Here is a 19072-nt window from a genome sequence, read left to right on the forward strand (position 1 = left end):
TACACGTTTAATCAGTTAAAACAAATATTAAAATAAATATTTTAGAGTCAAGCGGACATGAGATGCGTCTTTCAGCTGGTCAGTGAATCACTGAGTATACAAGTCGTGATCCTCTGTATCATGTATGGATAGGCTGACAAGTTTCGGTTAATTTGCAGACTATTTCCACATTTTCCTTTTGACCCTGGAGGTTTTAGATAACTCCACTCCACTGGTGGTCTCCATTGATTAATGGGACAACTCCATTAACAACTAAGAAACAGGAAGAGGCTAATCCTTTGGTAGCAGGTGGTAGCAGGTATAAAATATATGGGCAGCTGAGACGGAAACAAGGGGACAGCTCAGATGTCATTAGCTTTGCTGGTGTGGAGCAGATCCCAAATCAAAGCCTATTGCACCATATTGATACCTGTGGTTTTCAGATTTCAGGCATGCTCATTCTTTGCTAGACTAACTTGCTAAGTGAAGTTCATCCATTTATTTATCCATCTTCTTAACCGCTTATCCAACTAAGGGTCACAGTGGAGCTGGAGAATGTCATTGTTAACCCTTTAAAGCCGGTCAGAGCAGCATGCTCCGTTTTGTGTAACTATTTTTTTAAATCCCTGTAGAACCTGAACTGTGTAAGCTAGCGCAATAATTTGTTTTGCATATGAAACCAGAGGAGTTGTACTTACATCTTATGCCATCAGCTTGTCCTCGGTCTCGGTTTCCTTGCATAAAAAGCGCTTGCAGGAACAAAAACATAATATTCCAGAAACACGCTTTGCCGATCCGATCAGCTGTTCGTAACACTTCCCACAGTGAAACAGACGTCAGCGCGAACTGTCGCATGTCCGCCATTTCCTGGCCGAAACCGGAAGTGACGTCATTTTCGCGGAAATTGTAGTTTTTTTACTTGTAGGCCTTGAAAGCCTATACTGGTCATGTTTGACTTTTCTGAATAGTTTCTGGGATGCTTAGAACTCGAATTGCACTGCTGGAAATAGTTTATTTTGATGCACCTGCTGTTTTCTTTGCAAATTTGCATCATAGGATTGTTTTTTCGTTTTTCCTGCAGTATATAAAAATTGCTGTATCTCCAAAATAAAACTATGAAGACAATCAAAATAAATTTCCTGTTGTTGTAAACTATTTTTTGCAACTTTTTTGTATTTAAAGCTTTGAGGGATAAACCTCTTAAATTTCTCCAAGTAGAAATATATGTAAAAAATACAAAAAACGATTTTCAATTTTTTTGTAGTTTATTGCACTTTTTTGCAATTAATGTAGTTACTATGGACTTAATGCATACATATTATTAAAATATGGGCTATAACAGTTGTATAGCAACTTGAAATGCTCCCACAAATGGCACTACAGCATGTAAAAATATAATATAAGCTCTGGCGGACTTGGTTCTATAGTAGGTCTTAAAGGGTTAAATAAATATCGTCAAATAATCGAGATCTCAATTTCAGTGAAAATAATCATGATTATCATTTTTGCCATAATCGAGCAGCCCTACATAATGTTTATTCTTGTATACAAGTCCAAAATCATAAAATCTCAGTAGATTAAAACTGATTAGTCACAACAGTCACTGATGGTGTTAAAAATACATTAAAAATGTTGAAAAGACTGACAAAATTCCCTGCAGTGCTTCTGTCTACTCGCGTCTTTCTGTAGCTGCGCCTGCGTAGTGGCATCTGGAAGACTGCTGCTAACTTCAGTGGAGCTTGGAGAGCGATTACCGTGACTTATTAGAAGCGTGACAGTCAAACATGGTTTTAATGATGATTAAAATTCGAAACGGTAACGCCTAGCAATTGGGAATTTAACCACGGTAACTATGGTAACTGTGTTAACCGGTAAGTGTGTGACAAAGAAAAACAGAAGCTCAGTTGTTATGATTTTGAATATCTTGCATAGATGTTTTTCTTCTTTCTAGTGAGAAATCAGCTTAATTCTATGTATTTATGTTTAATCACATTGCATTATCCCTAAAAATGGCATAAAGTTTATTTCAAATGTCGGAGCACTCCTATTGGAAGAGGATAATTACAGATTTTCTAAACTACTAAAACACTCTCTTCTATTCTCCGAAGCCCATTATCAGTGTCCACAGCCAGTTTATTGAATCAGTCACTCTTCTGGCAAAATCTTTAACAGTTTTCACCACGTTAGAAATAATTTGCAGAATTTATTTGGCCTTTTTTTTTTTCTTTTTTTAAAACAATAACAGTGAGAAAGAAGTTAAAAACAACTAAAGCACAGATGTCATTTCCAAAGCACACTTTGTTCACTCTTGCTGTTAATGATGTCAGTTGACCATTATACACCAGTGAGGGTGAGCTGAAGGTCAATAGGTGGGAGCAATTTGAGAAGCAGAGGAGGAAGATGAGGAAGAGCCAGATCAAGAACAGTAATAACAGATGAAATTTGAGCACCTGTGATAGACCATGTTTTTGTATATGAATGATGAACCACATGAAAAGAAAGAGGGGAAAAATATATTCTGGGAAACTTGGACGATGCGTGCCTCCTTTCACATTTTTCACCTACAACATAATGTTTACTTGATTCATACTAAAAGTAAGGACGGTAAATAGTCCTACTTCATGTTTCATAAGTCTTGTCGGATATCCAGTATGTATTAAATATAAACATTTACTGTGTGCTTTATTGTGATTGGTCTGTAAATAAAGGAAGTAGAGCAAAATGAACAACCTGGCCTAAACAGGTCATCTGTAGCGTCCATAGTAGTCTTTACTGTATTTTGATGTTTCAATGCAACACTTATAATAAGAATAAAAAGCAAAATTTGAGATGGGGGTGGCAGTGGTGGGTCCTGTTTCTGTTTTTGCATCCCATTTTTGTAGCTTTTGCAGAATTACACAAGAGCCACATGTGGTTGGAAAGATCTGGGTTTTGTGTTCTGAACACTGTACTGTTATTATTTTGACTGGCTCTGTGTGATCTAAAACACTACTGTGTGGTTTTGAGCATGGATAACACTGTTTTCATGCCATTCGTGCGGTTTTTGCCAGAAGGGTCAGGGGTTTTTGTTCAAACCCAAATTGGAAGTTGGACTTTGTGATTAGGAATTTTGAAGAAAGGGGTCTAAGGTTTCAAAAACATGAATGAACATTTGTGACAAACTGTAACTAAATGGCTTATAAAGACGACCGCAAAAACATTTGGACAAGCTTTTAAAACTTAGGCTACAAAAAAACATTTACAAGCAGATCAGTCAGAGCGCAAATGATTGCTCAGACTTTACCCATCTTTGATCTCTGACTTCATATTAATGCCATTCTTACTCAGAACTGCCTTTGTGTCACTTGCTATAGTAGGTGTATCCTATTAGGAACACATTTTGTCATCATTACGAACACGCACAGATTTCCAGAGTAAAACAATACAATCCCTGCTGTCAGAGCTCAGACATTTGAGAAAGAGGCAATAAACTCTCAGACTATGGTGTCTCTAAGAGTCTTGGGATCTTCAGGCTCACCTATCTCTCTTTTGTCTTTGTACTCTAGTTTCTTTGATAAAATAATGACTTTCACGGTGGCAATATTTGGGAGGTTACAGTTCTGCAGTGACTCCTGGTTTTTTTTGTTTTCTCCTTTAGGTTGTATACATGAAGTCATCTGTTTGTGTTGGACAGCAGGATTTAAATGTAACCGGCTCTTTGTGCTGTGCAGCACACACTAGAGATCTGTGGGGGGTTTTTTTTTCTCCACTAAGAAAAAATGAAAATGGAAGAAATGCAATCAATCATAATGATTATGTGGACTCCTTAAAGAGCTCAGCGAGCCAGGAGAGTGACAGAGATGGCGACCTTCTTATCTCCACCGAGTTAAGAGGAGCGAGCTCAGGCAGCACTTTGACCCCGTTTGCTTGTGTGTTTTTTCAAAAGGCCACGGAGCCAAGTGCGCTCAGTCAAACGAATGTCCTCCTACAGACATCAGAGAGCACTTCTCCTTTCCTCCTTTGCTCTCTCCCACACAGTTGTTTTTCCTCACAGTTGCACTCTTCTGCAATGACACATGTGAGCAAGAACTGTATAAGGTCCACGCTTTAGCTGCGCTTCACATTTACTTTGTTCAGTTTTCCTCTCTGCAAAGCACCTCCAGCTTGTGACTTTAATGCTGCTATTGTGAGCGCGGTATTTATGTGAGGGTTTTATATTACTCCAGACTCTAATGTTAATAATCACATCATGATATTGAAGTGATTAATTTACAAAGTCCTTGTCAAATTTCAATCTGCTGCATTGTGTGACATGAATAAATGACTTTAGAAGAGATACTTAACTTTTTTTTATTTATTTTTTTTAAATAAAGCAGGGAAGAAAGAAAAAACAAGCTGTTGTTTTGTTAGAGAGAAGAGCTTTTCAGTTCCAAAATGTAGATTATTTATAGTCATCTGCAAATTTTGTAATTAAAGACACAATAAGGGCATGACAGTAAGAATAAAAACTGTTGCAGCAGTGTAGTTGGATTTCTTTAAATTGACATTAGTAATGTGTTGCAGCCATAGGTGAACAGAGTTAATGCCCTTCGGTTTCCCAGCTGAAGGATCACAGGCATTTCTTCATCGCCGAGATATTTCTGCAGCCGCAAAGCTCGGTTTTGTGTCAGCTCCAGTGTCATGGCGGATTTCAAAGTGTGCTCCTGCCCTCCCCAAGTGCATTAGCATTTCTCCTCTCCCCCACCACTTTTTTTCTTTTTCTTCCCCCCCACTCCCCCCACCCCCTTCCACAGTCTTCCCTCTGATGTCACACCGAAGCTCAGACATGTTAACACAAACCTTCATGCTAACACAGTTCAGTCTGTCACTGGAGAATATTCTTTTACCTGCTTCTGGAGCACAGGAAGACTTTTTCATTTTCGCTGTCTCCGTTTACAATAGATCAGAGGCCTCTGCTGCACCGCTGAACTCCTGAACTCCTGTATACATTACTAATGAACCTCTGGATTGTTATACAGTCATATGTTAACAAGAAAGACAGGGGCGCACTCTCTCTCTCTTTCGGTGTGCGTGTGTATGTGAGACCAATGCATTACTGTCATGAAGGTTTCTTGGCCTGGGCCTGCTCTAATTGATAGGGGCTGCTGGTATTTACTTACATTCTCTGGGCGGATTAAATCTCAAAGGAAAGGGGAGGTTGTTTTTCTTCTGGCTTTGTTTTAATATCAATGCTTTTGAGTGTGTGTGTGTGTGTGTGTGTGTGTGTGTGTGTGTGTGTGTGTGTGTGTGTGTATTTTTGTCATCCCATGTGGTTCTGCATTTGTCCTTTCTCCATGACGAGAACTGTCCAATCCTGTAAAGCTGCATGCCGCCCAGGTACCACAGAGCACCAAATCTAATCAGGTGCTACAGTCAAATGTACACGCTACTTTGCTGGTTTTGTTTGTTTTTTGTTTGTGTGTGTGTGTGTGTGTGTGTGTGTGTGTGTGTGTGTGTGTGTGTGTGTGTGTGTGTGTGTGTGTGTGTGTGTGTGTGTGTTAGGAGTAGAGAGACTCATTTACTGCACACAGTCAATAGTAAATATCATTAACTCTGTGGCTACTTTTTAATTTGTTCAGTGTGTTTAATATGCAGTCGAGGTCTGCCTGAATAACAGAGGCACTTCATATGCTACAGTGTATCAGAGCAAAGCTGAGGTCTCCCAGCTGAGGCAGTGGAAGAAGGGACAGAAGCAACAAATAGCAAATGCTGACTGAGTGCAAAGGACATGCAAGAAAATGTAAGTCGAAGGCTAGATTCAGATTTCTGGTTGAATACTGCGGACACAAGCAACTGGTCAGACTGTAGTCAGTAGACCAGAATCAGGCACTGGGATAGGACTGATAGGACTTAGGGTTGCCAACTCCCTGAAAAATAAATAAGGGACACCTCGTGGCCAGGGCCGGGCAACCCAGTTGTCTTCACCCTTCCCAGTGTGGTGAATTTTCTAGCTCTTTTTTTGTGTGTGAAATTATTTTTTTTAACCATTTGACTTGAAGTTGATTTAAGTACATGCATATTCTATTCTTTGTGATATGAACACATGGGAAACAAATGATCATTTAGCCATTTATTTTTAGCTCAAAATGACAACATTAACACAGTAAAACAGGTCTCTTTCTTAAACAGAAGCCTGTCATGCTTAACTTTTGAGAATAAAAGTAAATCTTTCTTTAAAAGCACTCTGTCCTGCTTAACTTAAAATAATAGAAAACAATAGAAAGAAAAATATTCTTGTAACTGTGCACATTTAGTGCATTTAGTACAATTGGCTTCAGTTGAGGTATTATTTCAGCTTTTCTAATGCTAATCAGCTGCTCCTGTTTGTAAACCCGCTTGTTCCCATGATTACGCATCATAACTCATCATCATTATTCATCTATGTATTACTTTTATGTATTAGTCATCAATTTGTTGTAATCATCTATCCTTGCAGTTGTTTATTACACAAAATAAATTATATTATCACACTTCTGGCCACATAGCGCTGATATTCACTGCACATGCCCATATTAACTTTTTCCAGCCAGGTGTTTTCCTTTTCCCATTCTTCCCTTTCTCTGAGGGGAACAAATATTGCTGCTCTAATGCTGGGCTCACACTGTGCGATTTTTGGCCCATTTTGAGCCGATTTTTGAGTGATCGGACCGATTTTGGCCTTCATCGTGCGTCGTGTAGTATACATGGGGTAACGAGAAGTGATTAACACCTCACGACCAGCTCCCGATCATCAATCGCTCGTGAGGGTGTCACCACAGCCGCTCACACTGCTCATGCGCAAACACGTAAACGTCGGTGAAAAAGACGGCGCAGCGCGGCTGTGCAGCGTGTGATCTGGACACAAGCGATGGAGGCACAACTTGTAGAACTTTGGAAAGCTCATCCGAGCCTTTTCGATGTGGCATCACAAAATTATCACGACCACAACAACCGTGAAAATAGTTGGATTTACACTGCTGCTCATTCACAGCTGCCTGATCATGTTTTTCATTAGCAATTTAGCAAAGTTGATGGTGGTGGTGTGTCTGTGTGAGTGAAAGACAGAGAGAGCGAGCGACAGATTGTCTGTTATAACCTTCATGTTATGGAGGCACAGTGTGAGCACTCAGGTCGCATCAGAGCATCGGGCGGTATAGTGTGAGACCTGCATCGTGACCTACCAACTTCTAACCCCTGCGAGTCAATCGTGCAGTTTGAGCAGGAGCTGAATAACGTGACTGAAAAAATCGCACAGTGTCTGCCCAGCTTTAGGTGTACTGTCGTCCGAGACTTGCACCGCAGTGTCGGCGTTTGTTTCCCTGTTGGCCATGCTTCTTGTTGTGGTCATCTGTTGTCTTCCGGTATTTTCTCCGCAAGCGACCTTTCCTCGACCAATGAGATGAGCGGTAATCTGAATTGTCATACTCGAATTGTCATAAGTGTGCTGTCAGCTCATTGGTCACAAAGCAGGAGAGGGGCTGGGAATTATGTTTTCAAACAAAGCGTTAATTCCATTAAAAGTTATAGGCCACTTTTGATTCTCACTGTATTACGGGACAAAGTGCGTCCCTTATTAGCTCAATACGGGACGTGTGCTTTTGTTTCGAAATACGGGACGATTCCGTATTTTAAGGGACGGTTGGCAACCCTAATAGGACTCGATATTTTTTTAGCTGGATGGCGATACACAATATATATCTCGATATTTTTTTTAAAGCCATAAAGTAAAAACAAAAAGAGAGTTCTTAGTCAAAGCTGTGTCCCAGATGTCACACAGGCACTTTTATTAACATACGGGATAGATGTACATGAAAACATTACTCAAAAACAAATTATGAGCATTTATTAAATAATAATGCTCCATAAATAAAAGAAAACAATGTTGTTTTTGTGCATAACAAAAAGCTCACAATTGTGCTGTCAAAATGTAAACTAAAAGATGCTGAGCATGATAACAAAGACAGACAGATTTTACAGCTGCTCTGTTCCCAAGTTCTACTGCGTCATTGACAGCCTGGAGTTTGAAATCCTCTTTGTAACCACGTCGCTGAACAGGCGCCATTTATGGTTCTTATACACACACAGTACGGTAATATTACGTTGAAGCACAGTACGTATTACTCCGCGAGGCTCCTCGGCAGCCGTAATGCTCCGACAATCCATCAAGCGGTGCAGCTCCGTCGTACCAAAACATTTTTTGACAGAGTTCTGAGCGCCGTCTACCACATAAAATCGGTTCGCGGTCATCAAGCACAACCAGAATTCATACATAAGGCGCACTGTCAACTTTTGAGAAAATGAAATGATTTTAGGCCGTGCAGCCAGTGTTGCCAACTTAGTGACTTTGTCGCTATATTTAGCGAGTTTTCAGACCCCGAGTTTTCTAAAAAAAAAAAAAAGTCGCTAAAAAAAGACGTGAACGTGCGTATCGCTTTTACTCTCAACAAGCAGCGGGTGCTGTAACGCAGTCAGTTCTTCTTTTACTCTTTTACTCTTATGCTGTTTTGTGGATCACAAGGTTTAAAACTACTTATAAACACACACACAAAGTAACTCCACCAGAGTGCCTATTTCGGGTCACTTTTGCCGGTCCAAGCCCGGGTAAAGGAGCAGGGTTGGAATTGTGACATTAAAAAAACCCAATAATTGCTAAAAGAAATTTAATTTGTAGTTCTAAATAAACTCTAAATGCATTTAGGACGTTTTTTACTCACTTTATGTCTCTTCCACGATGTTATTTCTCTCTCCAACAACGCGTAGATTAGATTAGATTTGGTCATGCTAATCTGCTTATGCAAATTAGGCGATGATGTCATTTAGCGACTTCTAGTGACTTTTAGGACAACCAATAGCGATTTTCCTTGCTGAGGAGTTGGCAACACTGCGTACAAACCCTGAAGCACGTAAAAACTCTGAAGCACGCACAAACTCCAAAACACGCACAAACTCCAAAACATGTGAAAACACGTAAAAACTCCAAAACACGTACAAACTCTGAAGCACGTACAAAAGATAACATAAATGCTCCAGGATGTTAGGGGCAGTGTTGAACTTTTGTTACCTAGTGGCTACACAAGCCAGCAAGTACCAACGACCGGATTTGGTGTGTGGTAGTAACAGGTAAATGAACATTTTTTTTTTTTTATTTGACTATATATGAATGCTTGTGTATAAATACACAAACAATACACATATGCTTTCATGCTTTCAATTGTGTAATTTAAGTGATCTAGGTAGCTCTGTTTTGGAAGTTCAGTTCATGCTAGAAATGTGTTTTGGAGTTTGTACGTGCTTTTTGGAGTTTGTACGTGTTTTGTCTCTAGGGGCCACCGCATATATTTATATATAAACATATATAAATAAAACCACTTTTTTTTTTTACATTAGTAATTCCTTTTGTGCATAATTTTATATTATTGTTAATAATAAATTAATTAAAGCAACAAAACAACCTGAAGAGCCGGTTCAGAGCCGAAAGAGCCGGCTCTTTTTAGTGAGCCGAACAGAAAGAGCCAGTTCTTTAAAAAGAGCCGGAAATCCCATCACTATGGGGAAGGGGGAGGCGAGGCCGAATAACGTTGCGTAGAGACAAAAGTGGATGAAAGACAGGCAAACTTGCGGCTCCACGAGTATAATTACGTAACTTATACTATATCGATATAAACGATATTGTCACATCTCATATCTCGTATAAAAATATATCAATTTTTTTTTAAACTCGATATATCGCCCAGCCCTACACTGCAATGTACATTAAAGATCTAAAAATTAAAAAGGAACAATATAATAACTGAAGAGGTCTTTTCTCAAAGTTGCTCTTAGATTATTGGTATTGGGTGTGAATGGCATAGCTCTGCCTTTGTATTTAAGAACAAAAGAGAAGGTAAGTGAAGGGAAAGTTTGTTTCAGGTATTGTTAGTTTTGTAAGAGTCACAGATCCATGATTTTAGAGCTTTATCAGATGAAATACTGCACAGTGGTTTACTTGTAAAAGTATTTATTATTCTGCTAAAGTATGCGTGCCTTCATTTATCTAACACGTTCAAACAATGCAGCGCTATGGTTACCAGTGTCGTCTTGGATTTCAGGACCCATTTCATTTTCTGCTTTTTCTGTTAGTTTTGTTTGTTTGTTTGTTTGTTTTGGGGGGGGGGGGGGGCTGTTGGCTGGGGTCTGCAAACCTCACAACCTGTAAACAGCTGATAAATGGTGGGAATCTGTAAGCTTTCCTGTCTGAAAATCGAGGGGTTTTTTATGTAGTGCACAGTAGGGATGGGTATTGATAAGATTTTCACGATTCCGATTCCATTTTCGATTCTGTTTAACGATTCGATTCTTTATCGATTCTCTTATCGATTCTTTTTAAAAAAGGAGAACACTAAGGTCGAATAGCTTAGAACTTTGTTTTATATCTTCTCTTTGAACAAGATAGAAATTTAGGAGTAACGTGGCCTTACAAACCCAACAGTGAGATCTTAAGAGATCCAGAGCCTACGGCTCTTCAATGGGGTGTCACAGGGTCCCCAGGAAAAAAATTGTAAATGTACAATAATAAAATAAATATTCTTCTGTAACAATAACAAAGTATAACATAAATTATTCTGTAGCAATTACACAAGAATATCCAGTAATGTCCCTGTCTACAATTAAACACATTCACTCAAAATAGGGGCATCTGCTGTGGCAAATGGGTGCAAGCCTTTTACCACAAACTTAGTCACTCGGTGACATTCGTCTATCCTGGCCTGAAAAGAGACTCTACCGGTAGACTGCAGCGACAACTGCCAGCATCTGAGCCAGCCAGACTCTGTCTGTCTCTCTCATCATGGTCACCTAAATGCACAGTAATGGCAGGTTTTGTAATAAGGCAGATCGCGCTAACATAATATGCACTGTTGTTGATTATTTACCTGCCGCATTAACGGGAGAGGACGTGCAAACGTTACCGCTGCTGCTGGGTTTCACGAGTCCGGAGCGGAATTAAAAACACGACATTCATTTAAGGTCATCGTGTGTTTTTTGCATATTTGTAGTGTTTCCTCCCTTAAATGAAATATCTACTTTGGAAGTTGCCCCGTTGTCATCCGTTCTCGTAAAGTATAGCCAAACTTTTGAGCCTTTGAGCCGCTTAGGTACCATGTTTCCTGCCAGGTAAATGACGCTCCGCAACGTGGTGACGTCATTCGGGGCGACTGAAATCGATAAGGGAATCGTTTGCAAAAGTGGCAAACAATTCCAAGGAATTGAAACAGATACCCATCCCTAGTGCACAGCGATGTTGGCATGTCAGTCAGTGTTTAAGCATATTTTTTGCAGTACATTGAGTTCATGTAGTTTTGTAGAGTCAACAACAACAAACAGTTGTTCTACATGGAGATGCAGACATGTTGAGATGATAAAAGTTTGTCAGCTGGATTTAACTTTTCTGTTTCTATCAAAGCATTTCTGAATGTGCGAGGCCTTTTATGGTCAGTGCTACAAAGCAATGAATATGACTTTTGAATGATTTTTGCTATTCAGTGAGTTAGTCATTCTTTCATGTATTGATTTTTTAAAATCATATTGGTGAAAATATATTTGCACCTTTTTTCTTTGGCTTTTGATTAAAAAAATTATACTCTAAATCACAACATAGCACTTCTATGTAGGGGTCACTGATGGGTATGATCAAGCCACTAAATGAAGTCGCGTCTTTTTGAAGAGTGGTATTTGTAATGTTTTGGAGGTTGAATGCTGTGCATACGTAAGGTTTTCCTTTGAGGGTGAGAATTGACATTGACGGAGGCTAAGAGAGGGTTTCTGGAATCAGACCGACAGCAGACTGCACACTAGAGATGTTTGTCACAGACAGTGACCAGCTTGTTCACCATTGTCTTACTATTAACACAATCCTGCGACATTTTAACTCAAAGGGAGCAGCACCAGTATCCAGGCTGTCTGTTGGCTGGCCACGTCTAATATTCTGATCTGTGTGGCACAGAAAAAAAAGTGAAAATGTGAACACACAAGTACAGCCGCACACACACACAGACCAGATAAGATGTTCTTTTGTGCAAAAGTGCCTATTTTCTCCATCTCCTTTAATGGCGTTTCCTCCAGTCTGAAACCTTTTGATTTCATCTGCTTCTCTGGCTGTTTCCACGCCACGTTTGTGCACACATGCAAGTTTAACTCTGTGTGTGTGTTTGTGTGTGTGTGCACATGCATACTTGTCAGGTTGGAGATTGCAGTGTTGATTATGTGTCTGATGTTGTCGACGGAGTGACATCCCTTCTAATGAAATAATGGTCTAGTGCCAGAGTGGTGGAGGATTGCACATTGTAGACCTCAATTATAGACAAGATTTTTTTTCCCTCCTGTCAGGAAAAAAATACAGGTTTTTCTTTCCTTTTAACACAAGTGCTTATAACAAACAAAATGCTAAATAAAGGAGTTACTTTTCAGCCAGACTTGGGTCTAAGTGATTTTTCTTTAGATAATGGATAGAAAGGACACAGAAATGCCTTAATTCACCATCTCTTTAGCCAATCTGATGCCACAAAACAGCTATTGCCCTCACTATGTGCCGAAATCAGCCACAGCAAACTGGTTGTTTTCCAGTCCACACTACACTTTTTTTGTTTTTTTTTTTCTTTGTTTTTTTCGGTGCTCTTGTAATGTCCCCTCTTTTCTTTGAGATGGATTTTACTCTGCTACATGCATTATCCTGTGAGCCGTGTAATTTATTTTGCACAACAAATGATCTTTTTAAGCGTCCTATTTTCTGCTGTGTCCCTTCTAAAAGCTGCTGTGAAATTAGTATATATTTTCTTCTTTTAAAAAAATCAAAAGTCTTGTTTTGAGGATACTTTATATTTTATCACAAACGGGGAGAAGATTTTCAGATGGTCATTTTCAAAATTGGAAATTGAATAAATAAAAATCAGGTTTGACTACTTTCAATTTCATTATTTTTAATTTTTTGTTAATGACACGGTAAATAGAAATTTCTTGAGAAAGTCGAAGCTCAGGTCCTACAGACAATTCAATTATTATTATTTTTTTAATAGACGGTAAAGTGTCTTCAAACAATCTCAGTATGTAGCTATTGTCACAAATGGTGGCAAAATGTATCAAATCACCATTTGTGACAACAGCCACACACTGAGATTGTACTGCGATCAATATACTGACTCTAATTAATCACTAAATAGTCTTTGGTAATTAATTCAGTTACTGAAAAAGAGCTAGTCAGGTCCCAGTCAGTCATGTAATGCAGCTTTAGTGACGACAACTTTCTCTCTGTCTTTTTCAGGGTGGACCCTATTCCGTATGACACTCCCAAGCCAGCGGGACACACCAGGTTTGTGTGTGTTTCAGACACACACTCGCGTACAGATGGCATCCAGATGCCCTATGGCGATGTGCTGTTGCACATGGGTGACTTCACTGAGCTGGGCCTGCCCTCTGAAGTTAAGAAGTTCAACGACTGGCTAGGTACTGAACTACTTAACCCACATGCTCAGTACAGCTGTTCTAGATCCATGCATTGTTTTTCTCTCTCACACAAACACGTACAAATGCAAAGTCTCTAAAGAGCAGGAGGCAGGGCCTGAAGCATGTTTAACTGTTAACCAGACAACACAATGAACCCCTCCGCCTCCCCTCTGTTTAGCCCCAACTGCTGTGCTAAAGTGTCCAGTTTAACCCCTTTGACCTAACACCCTGGATCAGTTAACCTTTCACCTCTCCCTCTGGCCCCATGCTGTAGGTAAATCTTTAGCTTTCATGTGTGTATGTGTTTTCCAAGTTGTGTGGTTTCAGAACCGTTAGCCAGTGCTTTGTTTGTGGACCCATGAAACCATTTTTGGCCCCATGTTATAGACATGTTTCACTCAGTAGAAGCACACATGCTCCATGCCTGTGCCTCTCACACTCTAAATCAGTAGGTACCACTAACTAGACTGGGCTATAGTACTTCAGGATTTTGAATTATTTTTTTCTTTAGTTTTAACTGTTTGCATTTGTCTGTTGATCAGCCAGAACAGTGTCCTGAAATTACATTTAACCTTTAAGCTTTATGACTGTGTGGCTTACACGTTCACACACCCCCTGGTCTCCCTGGTTCAAGACCAGGAGGGGGCTCAAGCTGAGCAGCTGAAAGAATCTTTAAACTTTGATTGCAGTCCCTGAGCATGTAGAGTGAAGACTGCTGAAGGAAATTGTTTGACGAATTGGAGTCCCTCACAAGCTCTTATGTTCTGAACTGTCGCACAGAGACAATTCACGATGTTGTCAAGCCCTACATAATATTTCTGGCCGGAGGGGTTTAATAAACATGGCCTGCAAAATCAGTTCATCAGCAAAAAAAAAACAACTCACTTTGTGTTCAATCAGCGCATATCGTTGATTTCAGTAGTTTGATCTGTGTGCTGAAAAGTGGACGGAAAATGGAAAATGTTGAACATGTGGCATTGGTGGTGGTGTTATTTAACTGTAACGAAAACAACGTTTAATTTTAGAGAATAAACATTGATTTTTTTTTTTTAAAGTTGATTTATGAACCTGTCACGACTTATTTTCATATTTTCAGAGTGGAAACCTTTAGCTTGTAAACCTTTTGAAGTAGTACTCCTCGAAATCTGTGTTTTGAGTTTCAAACACTTTGCCCCCCTGTAGAGTTGAAAGGTGGCTGTCAAAGTTGTGCCTCTCCAAAGATGACAGGGGCTGCAGTCAGTCTGCTTTCACTGCATTTACAGTGGATTCTAGCACTGACCCAATTTTCACAGCCAAATAAAAATCTAGTTTACAGAAACTTCTCAGCCCTTTCCTGCAGCATGATCCACTTCTCCAACACTCTGTATCCACTTTTTAATTCATTTTTAATAGAGTTTGGCTGAAAAGGCATTTTCATTTCACTCCTAATACACAGTCTTGTTGAGTTCACAGCCTACTGCTCTTATACTCCATGTAACATGTAACACATGACTGCAGATACATTGCAAATATTTTTATGGACCAGGGTTACTTTCCTGTCACTGTGTCAGTCCACACTAAGATTTTTTTTTTACCTTGGTGTGTGTGTATATATATATATATATATATATATATATATATATATATGTATATATATATATATATATATATATATATATATATATATATATATATGTATATATATATATATATATATATATATATATATATATATATATATATATATATATATATATATACATACATACATACATACATAAAATATTGCTAGACATGATGAAGAGTAGAGGAGAGAGGACTTTCTACACTGAGACGCATCTTAAACAGTTCAAACTACAATGTGAAAGGCTGAATGTGAGTGTTGAAAGTTCAAAACCTGCTGCAAACGTTAAAAGTTGGTCAGAGCTGATAGAACACATTTAAACCTTTAAAGTCTGCATTTTCAGCTTTATGAATTCTGAATGTGATTGGTTGTCAGTCACAGTAGAACGCCCACTTTGCCAGCTTGACTCTTTAAAGTACTCTCAGGTGCTTTGCCCTTAATTACCCTGAAACGCGCGCGCGCATGCGCCCGCGCACACACACACACACACACACACACACACACGCGCGCGCACACACACACATCATACATGCACTCATACCAAAAAAAAGAACAGACACACACACACACACACACACACACACACACACACACACACACACACACACACACACACACACACATCATACATGCACTCATACCAAAAAAAAGAACAGACACTAATGCTGGCTTTTACACGTCCCTTTTCTTTCCCCCTTAAACAGCACCTGGCCCCAGCAGGAGGTTGTCCATCAACGCAGACAGTCAGTGCGTGTGTGTCTGCGTGTGTGTCTGCGTGTGCAGACGTGGTTGTGCGCTTTGTTCATCCAGAGTGAAAACAGAGATATTGGCCATAATGGGGAATCGATGCAGAGCAAAGTGGAAAATGACTTTGTGTAGTTGGGAGCACCCTGCCTGCTAATGCCTCATAGAAGACTGTGTGTCTGCAGACTATACACCTGGTCCTCCAACTCAAATGACTGATGTACAGTGGAAGAGGTAGAAAATGGCAATGGGGTAGTCTAGCTGCTTGTTGGAAAAAACCTTTAAATAAATGAATTTAGTTTTCGGCATCGTTACACTTTTACATAATTAAATTTAAAATGGAAACTATTTGATTGTGCTGTATTATTTTTTCTTTTTTTAATCATATTTATCATTTGCTCTTCAGATGACACACAGGTCTCTGCAGCCTCCACAATGAGAGAAATGTAGTTTATTTATCTTGTGGCTCTTTCATTTCTGCTGTTAGCTTTACATGGCTAACAGCTTCGAATGAATGTGAACCAAGTACTTGTCAAAGGTTTGATATTGGCTTAAAGGTCACCTTTGGACCTTGTTGATGTAGCAGAGTTTCAGAGAGTGAAAGTGAGACCAGGAGACTAGACCGTCTTTTACATTTGTCAGGCACAGCAGTTCAGTAATTGTTTTCAGTGTTTCTCAGGGTGAACGATCCAGATTAAAATGTATGGAATGTTTGCCAGGTCAACACAGTTGCGTAACACAGTTTAATTATTGGGCAGAAGCGGCGTCCTGCAGGTAGGTATCTTAATGGTACAAAGCATTATTGAAGCTGAAACTGGGGAAAAACAGAGGTCTCATCAGATAAATCTGAACAGATTTTCTGTGATGGAGGAGGAATTTGTTGTAGGTGTGCAGCTTTTTTTTTTTTTTTTTTTTTTTTTTTTTTTTTTTTTTTTTTTTGGGAAAAGTCTGTGCCGCCTCATCTATCTGCTCCTCTCACACTACAGAGGAGACAGCAGTTTGTCCGGGCCATCGACTGCTGTTTGGCCTCTTGGAGGAGATCATTGGAGATCGATGCTGAGAAGCAAGATCTCCCTGACCCGGACTGTCTGATGGCTGAGCATTGACTCTGATCTCCTACTTTAAGCTGCTCCCAAGCTGCTCTGTAGTGTGTGTGTGTGTGTGTGCGCGCGCGCATTTGTGTGGGTAAAGAATAAATCATTTGGCCCAACTTAAAAACGTACAATCACCTCAATTACCTAATCAAGCTGCAAATAAACAAACAAAAAAACCGAAACCTCTCCAGTTTTTCTCAGTTGTGCTTTTTCCCCCCTGCTAAACAGCATTTGAGGTCATCATCTTAGAGATGTAAAATATCCACATTTTACGCCTCCAGCACACACATAGCATCATTAGCATTCATTAATGTTTTTTTCCCTCCAACGATCACAGGATAAATGCTTTCATTTGTTTGTTTTTTTGTGTTTGGTTTCTTTGCTCTGTTTTGTTCTCTACCAATGGTGGAGATTCAAAGAGAACCCAGTGAAAATCAATAAGGAATCGAATTGATAAGTCATATTGCTAATGCAATTCGAATCGCTAAATTCTTCTTCATTCCCATCCCTACTCATGCACCTCTTTATTTTATTTTATTATTATTTTTTTTTTTTTAATTTGTAGGAATTTCAAAGACACTTCTTTCACCTTGTCATTATAGGATATTGTGTGTAGGATTTTGTGGTGAAAACTGAATTTAATCCATTTTGGAATAAGGTTGTAACATGACGCTGTGTGGAACGAGTGAACCACAGTGAATTCTTTCCATATAGACTGTATCTACGAGTAGGTCAGCGAGGCTATAGTTAGGACAAGCTCCACTGCAATCAGACACTGGGGTTCAATGATGTCAGTCCATTGTTTGTTTTCTAGTAATTAACAGTTGCTGGGAAGCATTTGATGCTGGATTGTCATCATCTCTATTCACTATTTTCTCTTCTCCATGTCTTACCTCACTGACTACACACTGCTCTACCCTCCAGCTCTCACACACACACACACACACACACACACACACACACACACACACACACACACACACACACACACACACACACACACACACACGGTGACAGTTGAAGAGACAAACTATGAAAGGGACTAGCATGATCAAAAATGACTAAATTCATCTCAAAATATATGGAAGTAAGTAGGTAAATAATGTTAATGAGGTCGGTGGGTTTTATATATCTTTTTCCTTTGGCTTCTTAGTAGGAAGGCAGAACACTGGAGTGTATTCTTGCCGGTCATGTTTACTGACATAGGCCAACTCTGAGCTGAAACCCTGATATTTAAATATCTAGATACTGACTAATGAGTGAATGTTTGTTTTGTTAAATAGGGGTATATTTTTTGTTTCGGCTCTAATTAAAATAGGTTTTTAAATAAAATTGCATAGCTTGATTACTCTGCATGTCTTAAGGGATGAATTTATAGAAACAGACAAAAGGATGATTTATTAAACTCCTATTCAACCCTGGCAAAGTGTGTATTTTTAGTGTTGCACTGTGGAAAACACTTTCTAAATGAAATGTTTTTAATGTGCAGATGTCGTCTTAAATGTCTCGTCTGCCTCTTTGAGAGGTATGACAAAACATTTCAGTGCTTCGTTTTCTTCAGAGTTTTGTTTTGATCTTTGTACTCTCCTTCATACCTCTGGCTGTCGGTGAAGAATGAAAAATAAATCCAGGTGTATCACAGCATCAGGACTCTGTTAGATGTATCACGGTAGCAATAAAAAGCAGTAGAAATTCCCAGTGGAGTAATGGAGACGGAGTTTGGTGGTAATTATGTTTTCCCCAGATTTTCCCTGCCTGGTGTCGGATGATTCGCTTTGGGTTTTGTGTGAGCGTACAAATGGATGCGTGATCCAGTTAGAGTGCTGGGGGACTGAGAGACGGCGCTCTCATTTAAGTTTACACTGGAATTTATGATCCCGAGATGCATCGAGAGCTAATTTAGAGCAGCGGGAATGAAACCTATAGACCGGGGAGCCATGATTCTTTCATTTCCAGTATTAGAGAACACACACACTCTTTTCCAGACATGCACGCACGCACGCACACACACACACACACACACACACACACACACACACACAGACACTTGAGCTGGATGTGGCAGACTTTTTGTTTGTCTTGAGCTGATGTCTTTTGATTGAATTTTTATTCTCTTGCATTCACTTTCTATTAGTTTTAGTTCCAGTTTTGGTCTTTGCCTCTGCAGAAATTGAGCAAT

General features: G+C 39.5%; 1 protein-coding gene across 2 annotated transcripts in view; it reads left to right on the top strand.

Annotated features, from left to right (window-relative positions):
* The window catches only part of mpped2a (metallophosphoesterase domain containing 2a), an 87093-nt gene that overhangs the window by 17056 nt on the left and 50965 nt on the right, over positions 1–19072 (top strand). For both annotated transcript variants that reach the window (XM_080884195.1, XM_080884194.1), the window contains one exon: positions 13271–13452. In XM_080884195.1, the coding sequence (XP_080740321.1) occupies positions 13271–13452 (182 nt within the window). The remainder of the gene's footprint in view (positions 1–13270; positions 13453–19072) is intronic.

This window comes from Rhamphochromis sp. 'chilingali' (assembly GCF_963969265.1).
Source record: "Rhamphochromis sp. 'chilingali' genome assembly, chromosome: 6".
NCBI lineage: Eukaryota > Metazoa > Chordata > Actinopteri > Cichliformes > Cichlidae > Rhamphochromis > Rhamphochromis sp. 'chilingali'.